Source organism: Dendropsophus ebraccatus, chromosome 3 (assembly GCF_027789765.1).
Source record: "Dendropsophus ebraccatus isolate aDenEbr1 chromosome 3, aDenEbr1.pat, whole genome shotgun sequence".
Lineage (NCBI taxonomy): Eukaryota > Metazoa > Chordata > Amphibia > Anura > Hylidae > Dendropsophus > Dendropsophus ebraccatus.
The window spans coordinates 194,511,194-194,526,890 of NC_091456.1; the positions used below are offsets into that span (position 1 = coordinate 194,511,194).

The 15,697-nt window shown below is 42.2% G+C and overlaps 1 protein-coding gene across 1 annotated transcript in view; it reads right to left on the minus strand.

Moving 5' to 3' along the window:
- LOC138786653 (zinc finger protein 850-like) overlaps positions 1-15,697 on the minus strand; it is a gene marked incomplete at its 5' end in the record, with an annotated part of 58,381 nt that overhangs the window by 12,191 nt on the left and 30,493 nt on the right. Inside the window, 2 exons of the mRNA XM_069963631.1 lie at positions 6,021-7,132; positions 7,834-7,954. Coding sequence (XP_069819732.1) covers positions 6,021-7,132; positions 7,834-7,954 — 1,233 coding nt within the window. The remainder of the gene's footprint in view (positions 1-6,020; positions 7,133-7,833; positions 7,955-15,697) is intronic.

Here is a 15,697-nt window from a genome sequence, read left to right on the forward strand (position 1 = left end):
TCGGACGTTTTGATCACTTTTTATTAATTTTTTTATATATATAATGTAACATAAAATCGGTAATCTGCGCACTTTTTCCCCTCTTTTCGTGTACGCCGTTTACCGTTCGCAATGACGCTTGTTATATTTTAATAGATCGGACAATTACGCACGCTACGGTATATTATATGTTTATCTATTTATTTATTTTTATATGTTTTATTTATATAATAGGATAGGGGGGTGATTTCAACTTTTATTGGGGGCGGGGTTTTGGGGTAGTGTGTTAGTGTTTTTAACTTTTTTTTTTTTACACATTTGAAGTCCCTTTGGGGGACTTTTACATAGATTAGTCTGATTTCTACACTGATGAATGCTATGCCATAGGCATAGCATTGATCAGTGTTATCGGCGCTCTGCTCATTGAGCCTGCCTGTGCAGGCTTAGAGTAGCAGAGCGCCGATCGGACCGCATGGAGGCAGGTAAGAGACCTCCAGCAGTCCGTTTTACCGATCGGGACCCCCGCAGTCACACTGCGGGGGTCCCGATCGGTAAGTGACAGGGGACTCCCCCTGTCACTTACACCTAAACGCCGCGGTCGCGCCGCGATCGCGGCGTTTAAGGGGTTAATGACACGCGGCAGCGCGATCGCTGCAGCGTGTCATTGCCGGTGAGGTCCCGGCTGCTCACTGCAGCCGGCCCCCACCTCCTATGAAGCGCGCTCCGCTCCGGAGCGCGCTTCATAGCGGAAATAACACCCAGGGCGTACAGTTACGCCCTAGGTCGTCTGGGGACAGACTTCCATGGCGTAACTATACGCCCTGGGTCGTCTAAGGGTTAAGGTCAAAGCCAATTTTCATTTTTGCGCTTTTGCTTATTCCATTTTAAGTTTAAGTCAACAGCGCTTGCATTTTTTCACCTAGAGACGTATATGAGCGCTTATTTTTTGCGAAACCAATTGTACTTTGTAATGACAGGCATTATTTTTCCATAACATATGCTGCGAAACCGGAAAAAAATCATTTGCGCTGTCAAATTGAAAAAAAAACTAATTTGTTTTGATTTCGGGGAGTTTTGCATTTACGCCGTTCGTCCTATGGTAAAACTGACTTGTTATATATGTTCCTCAAGTCGTTACGATTACAACGATATATAACATGTATAACTTATACTGTATCTGATGGCCTGTAAAAAATTCAAACCGTTAACAAATATACGTTCCTTAAAATCGCTCCATTCCCAGGCTTATAGCGCTTTTATCCTTTGGTCTATGGGGCTGTGTCAGGTGTCAGTTTTTGCGCCATGATGCGTTCTTTCTATCGGTACCTTGATTGCGCATATACAACTTTTTGATCACTTTTTATTACATTTTTTCTGGATTTGATGCGACCAAAAATGCGCAATTTTGCACTTTGGAATTTTTTTGCGCTGACGCCGTTTACCGTGCGAGATCAGGAATGTGATTAATTAATAGTTTGGGCGATTACGCGCGCGGCGATACTAAATATGTTTATTTATTTGTTTATTTATTAATTTATATTTATAAAATGGGAAAAGGGGGGTGATTTGGACTTTTATTAGGGGAGGGGATTTTTTATTAATAAAAACACTTTTTTACTTTTTTTTTTACATGGACTAGAAGCCCCCCTGGGGGACTTGTATATAGACAGCACTGATCTCTCATAGAGATTAATGCTGTGTATATACACAGCAAAGATCGATTAGATCGGTCATAGATTACTATGGCCTGCTGCAGGCCATAGCAATCTATTGCCGAGCCGGGATCAGCGTCATTCCGACGCTGAGGCCCGGCACGGGCAGAAGAACGGATCTCCCCCCCGCAATCGCATCGCGGGGGGGAGATCCGACCCACTAGACACCAGGGATAGTGTGCATAAAGCACTTCAATGCAGCTGTCAGGTTTGACAGCTGCATTGAAGTGCTTAATTAGCCGGCGCGGCAACGGGACCCACGCCGGCTAACAGAGGCACTGCCCGGCTGCACGTGTCAGCCGGGATCAGCGCCGGTGGGACCCCGCTCTGAACACCCCCCGCGGCACCATGACGTATCAGATACGTCATGGGTCGCTAAGGGGTTAAATAAGTTCAAGGGAGGCCTGGATGCTTTTCTTGAAAAATATAATATTACAAGTTATGGGCATTAGATTTCCGGTGATACGTTGATCCAGGGATTATTCTGATTGCCATTGGAGTCGGGAGGGAGTTTTCTCCCTGTGATGGGGCAATTCAGGTGACCTGAAAACTGCAGTTCAACATGAAGATGCCAGAATGCGTCACAAAGAATCGGAGACTGCCGACGTCTGTTCATACAGTCGGTCCAACATGTGAAGGGCCAAGTTCCACTATGTTGCCACATTGCACATGAGCCAATGTTACTGAAGTCCACAATGGCGTTGGATGTGGCAGAGGGTGTTTCATGCCATGTAGAAGGGGCTGAAGTGGGTGCAAACTTTCCTGGACATCAGCAGCATTTTCAGTACTGGGAAGGAGTAGAGGAACCTTTGCATGAGTAGGTTCAGCATAATATAATAATAATAATAATAATATTTATTTATATATCGCCAACAGATTCCGCACACGAGACATACATGCAATGTGTATCAGCCCTTCCTGCTGCAGTGCCGACATGATGCTTCTCCCATAATCTGTATGTACGTTACCCACCTGCATGTTGAGCGGTGGGCCACTTCAAAATTTGGTCCTTCATGGATTGACGCAGTTCATGCCCGGTGTGGCTGCAATCACCCAGGCTGCCAAGTGTTGGACTTGAAAAAGTGTGGGCTTGCAAAGGGGCGAGACTACAGGGCAATGACGTACTGGTTGAATGCGATACTGGACCATCCCAGGGACCAAATTTATTTATATTGTCTAGTTGTGCTTTGTTTTTGTACAATGTCTTGTTTAGTTGTAGTTTGTGTATAATGTGTTGTTTAGTTTGTTTATTTGTGTATATTTCATTGTTTTGGGTGGTATCGGGTTATGCACAATGCTACTGGGACAGGGAGTTCTTATTTAGTTAGTTATATAGGTTAATTGTGTATAGTTTTGTATTGTATATAGTCCATTAATATGTTAGTTACTATTAGTTAAAATATATTCTGGATATATTGTAGATACAGCTTTTATAGGTTGTTAGTAGTGAGAAATGTGGCTCTTGATGTTTTGTTAATTTTTAATTATTTTTTTTCAGTTCGGATATGGTAAATTTACTTTTGTATTTATTTCTTGTTATATCTATATTTAAAAAAAAAAATTAAATGTTTTTATTTACTGTATTTTCCGGCTTATAAGACGACCCCTGACTTTCAAGAAGATTGTCAGGGGTTCGCCTTATACGCCGGAAAATGTTTACCTCTTGCCTGACAGCAGTCCTGCTGCGGTCAGGCAGGGGTTAACTGCAGCTTAATTAAAAAAAAAACAAAAAAAAAAACAGTTTACTCACCTGGGGTCCGTTCCCGGCCTCCGTGCGCCTCCTGTCCCGTTATCTGGAGCCTCTGTCATTCTTCCGAAACTCTCCCGGCAGCCGAGCGTCTCCAAGCTTCTCCGATAAGACGCTCAGCTGCTCGGGAGAGCTTCGGGGATCCCTGGCGCAGTCAGTGTACGTCACACTGCCTGCGACGGGAACGGGACAGGAGGCGTGCAGAAGACGGGAACAGGCCCCAGGTGAGTTAACTGTTAGTTTTTTGTGTATAGGTCGCCCCATACGGTGAGGATGGGGCCATTTTTCAACTCCCACACCGTATGGGGCAACCATACCCAGCATATAAGACGACCCTCGACTTCTAAGAAGACTTTTCGGGGTTAAAAAGTCGTCTTATATGCCGGAAAATAAAAAAAAATTTGGGGAAAATTACCCTAAGAGATACAAGAATGGTGGATGCAAACGTCAACCTAAAGGTAAGTACAAGTAATATAAAAAAGTGGCCAAGAAGTAACTGACAGGTAATTCATCAGGTAAGTACATATGTTATATTTCAAATTTTAAGAATAGAAATACATGGCAATCAACTTAGCCGGCTGTCCATTTAGCATCTTTGCGGTAGGGTGGGTGCTGGCATAGTGCTATCTTATTGTGATGGCCCCACACAGTGACTGTTGTCTCAGCAGTGGCGATGGTTTCCCCCTGGTCCAGACGGAAGAGACAGAGGTAGATGTGAAGGACCTACTGCTTCCAGCTGCGGCTGCATAATGCTGACTTGCAGAGTTGGGGCTATGCGATGGTAGCTGCAGCCATTGTTGGTTATAGGAAAGTAGTAGGGTGGGGGTCCCAGTTCTTCTACACAGTCGGGTGGTAGTGCTGCATGTGCTGACACATAGAAGTACTACCTGAGTTTGAGCCCAAACTCCGACCCTGTTTATAATCACAAATGCTGCAGGTGGCATCATGGTCTTTGCCGCCACAGAAAAACTGCCGCACCTATGATCGCAGTGGCTGAAACTCTGCTAAGCTTGACAGAAGCTCTCATGCTGATGGTTCTCCTAAGATGACTTGCGGCCCAGACACAACAGGGGGCAGAGGACACGTCTTGCCTTTGGCACGGATTGGTGTTGGCACTGCTTCGTGAGGACCCTTCTGATGATTGCTGGCTCCAGGATTGACCATTGACTGCTCTAAAGCTTGAAATTGGAATAATTTTCATCCCACAATAGCAGTCTGGCTGGTATTCACCTGACTACTGAGTGCTGCAACCATTCATCCAAGCTGTTAGGATCGCCATGTCTGCCAATGCCACAAACCATACCCTGAAAGGGGCCAGACTTCTTTGGATGCTTTGACATTCTTGCAGAGCACACGGGAGAACTGGTTCATTTAAACTGAACTTAAAATGAAATGTATATGAAAGAAATTAGATTTTACGCCGCTGATCCGCCAATGTCTGATGCTGTTCTAAGAGAAAATAGGTTTTACGTTGCTCATTTACCAGGGTCCACTGCTCTCCTGGGTGAAAATTGACATTTTTTTAAAATTTGATGTTTTCCAATTTTTGACAATGTACCAACAATAACTGTTGAACACAACATTACTCTCTCACTACTGTAGCTACAATGCTTTGGTTGTTTTATTGAAATTCGTTTGCATGCAATTCGCGAATCTGACCGAATATTCATGATACTCTCAAAACATATTTTTGAGATGTAGCAGGGACACTGGGACCATTACAGATTTCAGATACTAATGGTGGACGCTAGCTGTTCTTTTCTGGACCCAAACGATAGAGGAGTTCCACTTCCGTGAGCCTGGGGGGAGGGAGGTGTTGGGGAGGGATGGGGGAGAGGGAGAAGGAGGGGAAAGGGTAGTTAAATCGTTCATACTTACCTGTTGTGCCAAATAGGCAGCCTTTGCTTTCGCATTTTTTTTTTGTACATTAAACAACGGGTCTTTGTACCGCACAGTGGCGTATTGTGCCTAGTGTTTGTTGTCGCTATATATATGATATCAAAATAAAAATTAAGTTTGGGGGAAAAAAAAATGTTTTGACTGACTCTTCTTACATCACATCCATTAAATCTTGAATAAAAAGTTTTTTTGTTTTTTTTGTAAATCAGTTGAATAAAAAGTTATCAAAAAGTCGCATATATACAAGTTTGTAACCCAAAATAGTAGCAGTATCCACCATCTTTATTAGCTGCTATTATATATATATATATACACACACACACAGGATATAACAATAGTAGCAGAGAGCGTGCGGCAGGAGCGCCGGAACACAACGGCCATTACTTCTTATGGGATTCTCTCCTAATCCCCGGAAAGCTGACGGATTGGAAAAGATTTAGAATTCTATTTGAGGAAAGAATTATTGGCGTAAATGTTGGGATGGATCCAGCGGATATTGAGCATTAGTTTGCTGGAAGATATCTAGTTATTATTAGGAGGGAAAAGTCTTCTGGCCCTGTGACTTCTATCACCTAGATGAGATGGAAGGACTGGGATTGGAGCTGCACACTCCTCAGCCCCTATGGCCGCAGCTTTATTTCCAGCCATCACATCCGATTGGAAGAATTTTTTTTCATGTTCTATGTGAAGATAAAATATGTTAAAAAAGACGACTGTCCTGTGTGAGTTCTTTGATGTTCCGTCAGATTACACTTTTTCCTAAAACACTTCTGGCATACGGGACATGAAAATGGCTTCTCCCCTGTGTGAATTTTTTGATGATCGACAAGTGTGTTTTTTGCAGAAAAACATTTGCCACATTCTAAACATGAAAATGGCTTCTCCCCCGTGTGAATTTTTTGATGTTTAACAAGATTTGTTTTTTGGGTAAAACATTTCCCACATTCTAAACAAGAAAATGGCTTCTCCCCTGTGTGAATTTTTTGATGCTCCACAAGATTTGATTTTGCAGTAAAACATTTCCCACATTCTGAACATGAAAATGGCTTTTCCCCTGAGTGGATTTTTTGATGGTCAATAAGACTTGATTTTTTTGTAAAACATTTACCACATTCCGAACATAAAAATGGCTTCTCCCCTGTATGAATTCTTTGATGATCAACAAGATATGATTTGTTAATAAAACATTTGCCACATTCTAAACATGAAAATGGCTTCTGCCCTGTGTGATGTTTTTGATGTCTAACAAGATATGACTTTTTAGTAAAACATTTGCCGCATTCTGAACATGAAAACAGCTTCTCTTCTGTGTGAATTCTTTGATGCTCAACAAGAGTTTTCTTTATAGGAAAACATTTCCCACATTCGGGACATGTAAATGGCTTCTCTCCTGTGTGAGATCTTTGATGTGGAACAAGATATGACTTGTGAGCAAAACATTTTCCACATTCTGAACACGAAAATGGCTTCTCCCCTGTGTGATGTCTTTGATGTTTAACAAGTTGTGACTTTTTAGTAAAACACTTTCCACATTCTGAACATGAAAATGGCTTCTTTTTTTTATGAACACCTTTATGTTTAACATCCTTTTTGGGACTTCTATTCTGTATAACAGTCTGTGATGGATCAGTAGATGGGACTTGTATGACAGGATGAGATGCCAGATCTTTGCTGTGAGGGGCTGGGGGTATATCTGGGGTAATAGAAGGTTCTTCATATGTATCTTGTGTGATCTGACCATCTGCTGTAATATCTGGAGATATCTGATGTCCCTCTGATCTCCGGGTACACTCAGCTGCCAAGAAGAAACTCATTCTATTAGTGAGGAGTAATATAACGGTGCGGCTTCTGCAGATATCGCTCGTCTTATTTATAGAACATCTCTAAGTGCAGTTTTCCCAGAATTCCTCCCCATCCCCCCCCCCCATCTGATCCCACATTCTCTCATCCACAGGGATTTCTCAGCATTGATGACACCACAAGGTTATTATACAGCAACACCAGACACCTCAGCTGCTGCTGCTCTGTTCTGGACGCTGCTCTGGGTAACAAATATCTTCCATAGAACGTCCTCAGACTGGAAGGTGGTAAAAAATACAACGTTCCATTCCCAGCACATTTTGTTGGCCTCCTGCTATCTTCCTCAGCTCCTCCGTCTTTCCTCTGCTCTGGTATAACCTCACTACTGAGGAAACATCTCTCCCTCCATTCTGTGCTGCTGACTACCGATCCATCTCTAATCTTACTTCTCCGAACTCCCGGAGTGTCCGTTCTTCTCTCATCTAATCGGCCATTTCTCTTATGATCTGCTTTCCGCATTTACACAACTTAAGGTGCTAAAGTTTAAGATCGTCTGTTGAAAACTAAGAAGAATTTGTGACTTTTTGGCTGCTTACATCTACGTATACATTGCAAACAAATTCCACACAAAATAGTTACAGCCAGTGAGTGAGGAGAATGTGTGAATGTTCTCTGCATTTAGTGGTCACTACTCACCTGGGCGGTTACCTGTAGTGATGTCCTCCTTATACTGCTCATCACTGCTGTCATCTGTCTCTTCTTTTACTATTATGTCTATAGCATTATTATTGTTCCCATCTTCCCCCTGATGTGTAGGCTGTAAAAAAAATATTGTAAAAGTCATCAGACAGGAGGAGAAGTCAGGTGGGATGTACAGATCATAGGGAACATCTCCATCTACCTGATCCTGTGGGAGAAGAGGACGGGGACATCTCTCTGGTGCTGTTCTCTTACTGGATCTGACTGGAGGGAACACATACAGAGACTGAATTCATTCTTTCCATCCAGATAATACAGAGAGGAGGTGTGTATATAGTCCTGTCTATTACCTGCTGATGGGAGGGGCTGCTGATCCTCCAGCATCACATCCTTGTACTGATCCTTGTGTCCTTCTACATACTCCCACTCCTCCATGGAGAAATAGACCGCCACGTCCTGACACCTTATAGGAACCTGACACACACAATGATCACACAGTCATCCCCCCCCCACCCCTCCAGTGGTGTTACTGTATAATGTCCCAGCATTCCCAGCAGCCACAGTCTCACCTCTCCACTCAGCAGCTCCACCATCTTGTTGGTGACTTCTAGGATCTTCTCTTCCTCCATTTCCTCATGTATCAGGGGCCCCGGGATTGGGCTCAGGATTCTTCCCCATCCTTCACACCCAGGGGCCCCACAGCGCCCACTAGAGGACTTCTTCACTACTGTGTAATCCTGTGTATGGAGAGACACATTACTATCACTCCATCCATTCCCAGAATCCCTCACCTCTCCAGTCCTATCCATCTGTTATTCCATAGATAAGAATGATGTCATGATGACATCACTCCCAGAATCCCTCACCTCCCCAGTCCTATCCATCTGTTATTCCATAGATAAGAATGATGACATCACTCCCAGAATCCCTCACCTCTCCAGTCCTATCCATCTGTTATTCCATAGATAAGAAAGATGTCATGATGACATCACTCCCAGAATCCCTCACCTCCCCAGTCCTATCCATCTGTTATTCCATAGATAAGAATGATGTCATGATGACATCACTCCCAGAATCCCTCACCTCCCCAGTCCTATCCATCTGTTATTCCATAGATAAGAATGATGTCATCATGACATCACTCCCAGAATCCCTCACCTCCCCAGTCCTATCCATCTGTTATTCCATAGATAAGAATGATGTCATGATGACATCACTCCCAGAATCCCTCACCTCTCCAGTCCTATCCATCTGTTATTACATAGATAAGAATGATGTCATGATGACATCACTCCCAGAATCCCTCACCTCTCCAGTCCTATCCATCTGTTATTCCATAGATAAGAATGATGTCATGATGACATCACTCCCAGAATCCCTCACCTCTCCAGTCCTATCCATCTGTTATTCCATAGATAAGAATGATGTCATGATGACATCACTCCCAGAATCCCTCACCTCCCCAGTCCTATCCATCTGTTATTCCATAGATATGATGTCATGATGACATCACTCCCAGAATCCCTCACCTCCCCAGTCCTATCCATCTGTTATTCCATAGATATGATGTCATGATGACATCACTCCCAGAATCCCTCACCTCCCCAGTAAGCAGGAAGAGTATGTGTAGGGTGAGGGTTATTATCCTGTCGGCCATCTTGTCTCTGTCTCTCTCCATGGTTGATCGGTCGCTCTGGAGAATTATCAGTAGAGGATCCTGTAATGTGTGGAGAGAAGATGAGACAATGTAACATCACATACCAACTTTTTTATTTCAAATAATACAAATGTAATGCCCCTCCCCCTCCTGTTTTACATCATTCACCATGTAAAAAATCTGACATGTCATCTCTATTCTTTATATCTGTACTATAAGGCCGCATTCACACAATCTCTGCAGTCAGTGTTCTACGGATTGGGGTCTATGTTCCCCAAACTACAACTAATTCCCTAATAATAATAATAATAATAATAATAATAATAATAATCCTCACACAGAGAGGAGCCGTGTGCTTCCCCTGTGCTTCCAGGACCTGCCATGATGTCACAGTCATGTGATCAGTCACATGGAGGAGGAGGAGTCACATGATCAGGGGGATGCTGCTCAGTGTATGCAGGACTCTGCTGTGCTGGATGAGCTGAAGTGATGTGTATGCAGCAGAGCTGTGTGTGTGTGATGTGTGTGGAGCAGAGCTGTGTATGTGTGTGTTATATATGCCTGCAGCAGAGCCCTGTGTGTAATGTACATGTAGCTGAGCTGTATGTGTGTAATGTACATGTAGCTGAGCTGTATGTGTGTAATGTACATGTAGCTGAGCTGTATATGTGTAATGTACATGTAGCTGAGCTGTATATGTGTGTAATGTACATGTAGCTGAGCTGTATATGTGTGTGTAATGTACATGTAGCTGAGCTGTATATGTGTAATGTACATGTAGCTGAGCTGTATATATGTAATGTACATGTAGCTGAGCTGTATATGTGTGTAATGTACATGTAGCTGAGCTGTATATGTGTGTAATGTACATGTAGCTGAGCTGTATATGTGTAATGTACATGTAGCTGAGCTGTATATGTGTGTATAATGTACATGTAGCTGAGTTGTATATGTGTGTAATGTACATGTAGCTGAGCTGTATATGTGTGTAATGTACATGTAGCTGAGCTGTATATGTGTAATGTACATGTAGCTGAGCTGTATATGTGTGTAATGTACATGTAGCTGAGCTGTATGTGTAATGTACATGTAGCTGAGCTGTATATATGTGTAATGTACATGTAGCTGAGCTGTATATATGTGTAATGTACATGTAGCTGAGCTGTATGTGTAATGTACATGTAGCTGAGCTGTATATATGTGTAATGTACATGTAGCTGAGCTGTATATGTGTGTAATGTACATGTAGCTGAGCTGTATATGTGTAATGTACATGTAGCTGAGCTGTATATGTGTGTAATGTACATGTAGCTGAGCTGTATATGTGTAATGTACATGTAGCTGAGCTGTATATGTGTAATGTACATGTAGCTGAGCTGTATACGTGTAATGTACATGTAGCTGAGCTGTATATGTGTAATGTACATGTAGCTGAGCTGTATATGTGTGTAATGTACATGTAGCTGAGCTGTATATGTGTAATGTACATGTAGCTGAGCTGTATATGTGTAATGTACATGTAGCTGAGCTGTATATGTGTAATGTACATGTAGCTGAGCTGTATATGTGTAATGTACATGTAGCTGAGCTGTATATGTGTAATGTACATGTAGCTGAGCTGTATATGTGTAATGTACATGTAGCTGAGCTGTATATGTGTAATGTACATGTAGCTGAGCTGTATGTGTGTAATGTACATGTAGCTGAGCTGTATATGTGTAATGTACATGTAGCTGAGCTGTATGTGTGTAATGTACATGTAGCTGAGCTGTATGTGTGTAATGTACATGTAGCTGAGCTGTATGTGTAATGTACATGTAGCTGAGCTGTATATATGTGTAATGTACATGTAGCTGAGCTGTATATATGTGATTACAGCTATGGCTCTGGGTGACATTGTGTGCTCGGCCATATGTCTGTATATAAATATACAACCAGAGGGATAGAAGAGAGAAGGGATAGAAGACGGGTCTCTGATATTACAGATGAGTTGGTGTATGTGATATACCGGGCAGGGTCTTTCTTCTTGTGTTACAGATATAGGGTCTGGGGACAATCTACAGTGATTCTGATAGGTCTCTATGACTTCAAGGACTCGAAGATAAATGTTAGTAATCCTTCATTTATGAGCAGCCCTATCGGGATGCAAATTTACTGTTTATTTCCTAGGGGATTATCATATAGAAACATAGAAGATTGTCGGTAGAAAAGACCACTGTGTCCGTCTAGTCTGCCCGTTTAGTATTTTCTTTCTTATTATCTTAGGATAGATATATGTATATACCAGGCAGGTTTAAATTCTGTTATTGTAGATTTACCAACCACATCTACTGGACGTTTTTTCCAAGCATCTACTACTCTTTCAGTAAAATAATATTTTCTCACGTTGCTTCTGATCTTTCCCCCAACTAACCTCTCACTTGCTAAAAACATTTCCCTCCAGAACCATTTTAGTCCTTTAACATATATAAAGGTTTCCATCATGTCCTCCTTTCCCTTCTTCCTCCTGTAACATATATAAAGGTTTCCATCATGTCCTCCTTTCCCTTCTTCCTCCTGTAACATATATAAAGGTTTCCATCATGTCCTCCTTTCCCTTCTTCCTCCTGTAACTTATATAAAGGTTTCCATCATGTCCTCCTTTCCCTTCTTCCTCCTGTAACTTATATAAAGGTTTCCATCATGTCCTCCCTTTCCCTTCTTCCTCCTGTAACCTATATAAAGGTTTCCATCATGTCCCCCCTTTCCCTTCTTCCTCCTGTAACATATATAAAGGTTTCCATCATGTCCTCCCTTTCCCTTCTTCCTCCTGTAACATATATAAAGGTTTCCATCATGTCCTCCCTTTCCCTTCTTCCTCCTCTAACATATATAAAGGTTTCCATCATGTCCTCCCTTTCCCTTCTTCCTCCTCTAACATATATAAAGGTTTCCATCATGTCCTCCCTTTCCCTTCTTCCTCCTCTAACATATATAAAGGTTTCCATCATGTCCTCCCTTTCCCTTCTTCCTCTTTTAACATATATAAAGGTTTCCATCATGTCCCCCCTTTCCCTTCTTCCTCCTGTAATATATATAAAGGTTTCCATCATGTCCTCCCTTTCCCTTCTTCCTCCTGTAACATATATAAAAGTTTCCATCATGTCTCCCTTTCCCTTCTTCCTCCTGTAACATATATAAAAGTTTCCATCATGTCCTCCCTTTCCCTTCTTCCTCCTGTAACATATATAAAAGTTTCCATCATGTCCTCCCTTTCCCTTCTTCCTCCTGTAACATATATAAAAGTTTCCATCATGTCTCCCTTTCCCTTCTTTCCACCAGATTATACAGATTCAAATCCTTAAGTTTTTCCTGATCTGGTTTATGCCTCACACCCTCCACTATTTTTGTAGCCGTCTTTGTATCCAAGGTCTCCAGGACTGGACACAGTATTCCAGATGAGGCCTCACCAGAGCTCTATACAGCGGGATCCACAATCTCCCTCTTCCTACTGGTTATACCTCTAGCTATACAGCCCAACATACCATTATTTATATATATATATATATATATATATATATATATATATATGTATGTATATATATATATATATATATATATATATATATATATACCAGAGAAAAAAGTCCAGCACCAGGTCGGCATGTACCATTAAAATTCCACACTTTATTAGTAAATCTTCACATAGGACAGTAATAATAAAAGTTTACGCGTTTCAGCGCTTCTCGCGCCTTGTTCACAACTGAAGCATGCTTCAGTTGTGAACAAGGCGCGAGAAGCGCTGAAACGCGTAAACTTTTATTATTATTGTCCTATGTGAAGATTTACTAATAAAGTGTGGAATTTTAATGGTACATGCCGACCTGGTGCTGGACTTTTTTCTCTGGTATGCTGTGACCCTGGCTCCGGGTCTTACCGTGCACCGACGGCTATACCACAGCAGGTGAGCTGACCAACAAACAGACTTTTGCATATATATATATATATATATATATATATATATATATACTTACACACATACATACAGTGGTGCCTTGGATAACGAGCATAATTTGTTCCGGGACCGCGGTTACAGCTATAAAGAGATTACCCTCACAGTCCTGTCCCCTGATGTAAGCCCCAGCCTGAAGTGGATCTGCTGTGATTTGGAAGATGAGGGAGACTTCCTGGGCCAGAGTACAGGGCTGTAGACTCCACTATACAGACTATGCCCCTCCCCATCTCCCCTCCCACCCAGTACAGGGAGCTCTTACACCAAAGCAATGCTCTTACACTAAGTCACAATTTTGAAAAACTGTGAGCTCTTGAACCAAAACGCTCTTAAACCAAGGTACTACTATATCTGCACTGGTGACTCATTTTAAGGAAAAATCACTCCCCCTAAAGCCTTCTCTTCTGAAGTCTTTTCTAACATAGAACTGCCGATGTGATACTCGGATAGAGGATTCCTCCTCCCCAAGTGCATTATTTTACATTTGGAAACATTGAACTTCAATTTCCAATGTTTTCATCACTTATCTAGCAAAGCTAAATCATTTTCCATATTACTGACACCTCCAGGAATGTCAACCCTATTGCATAATTTTGTGTTATCAGCAAACAGACAAACCTTACCTACCAACCCTTCTCCTATGTCACTATCCTTACCTACCGACCCTTCTCCTATGTCACTATCCTTACCCACCAACCCTTCTCCTATGTCACTATCCTTACTTACCAACCCTTCTCCTATGTCACTATCCTTACCTACCAACCCTTCTTCTATGTCACTATCCTTACCTACCAACCCTTCTCCTATGTCACTATCCTTACCTACCAACCCTTCTCCTATGGCGCTATCCTTACCTACCAACCCTTCTCCTATGTCACTATCCTTACTTACCAACCCTTCTCCTATGTCACTATCCTTACCTACCAACCCTTCTTCTATGTCACTATCCTTACCTACCAACCCTTCTCCTATGTCACTATCCTTACCTACCAAACCTTCTCCTATGTCACTATCCTTACCTACCGACCCTTCTCCTATGTCACTATCCTTACCTACCAAACCTTCTCCTATGTCACTATCCTTACCTACCAACCCTTCTCCTATGTCACTATCCTTACCTACCAACCCTTCTCCTATGTCACTATCCTTACCCACCAACCCTTCTCCTATGTCACTATCCTTACTTACCCTACCTTCCCCTATGTCACTATCCTTACCTACCGACCCTTCTCCTATGTCACTATCCTTATCTACCGACCCTTCTCCTATGTCACTATCCTTACCTACCAAACCTTCTTCTATGTCACTATCCTTACCTACCAACCCTTCTATGTCACTATCCTTACCTACCAACCCTTCTTCTATGTCACTATCCTTACCTACCAAACCTTCTTCTGTCACTATACTTACCCACCAACCCTTCTCTTATATCACTATCCTTACCTACCAAACCTTATCCTGTCACTATCCTTACCTACCAAACCTTCTCCTATGTCACTATCCTTACCTACCAACCCTTCTCCTATGTCACTATCCTTACCTACCAAACCTTCTCCTATATCACTATCCTTACCTACCAACCCTTCTCCTATGTCACTATCTTTACCCACCAACCCTTCTCCTATGTCACTATCCTTACCTACCAACCCTTCTCCTATGTCACTATCCTTACCTACCAAACCTTCTCCTATGTCAATTACAAAGATATTGAAAAGAATAGAACCCAGAACAGACCCTTGTGGCACACCACTTGTAACCAGTCTCTGCTCGGAATACAAACCATTATCAACAACCCTCTGATATCTCTCCTTCAGCCAACCACAAATCCACTGAACTATCCAGGGATCAAGTCCAATTTTCTCCAACTTCTCTATCAGCTCTTTATGGGGAACTGTATCAAAAGCTTTGCTGAAGTCCAGATAGGCGATATCCACAGCACCACCTTCATCCAGCACTTTTGTGACATAATCAAATAAATCAATGAGATTAGTCTGACATGATCGGCGCTCACTAAAGCCATGCTGGTTTGGATCCATCAAATTGTTGATCCTTAGGTGATCCATTATCTTCTTTTTTTAGAAGAGTTTCCATCATTTTTACTACAGATGTCAGGCTTACTGGCCTGTAGTTACTGGGCTCTTCTCTACTCCCCTTCTTGTGGATTGGTATAACATTGGGTGTTCTCCAATCATCAGGGACATCTCCTATTAGCA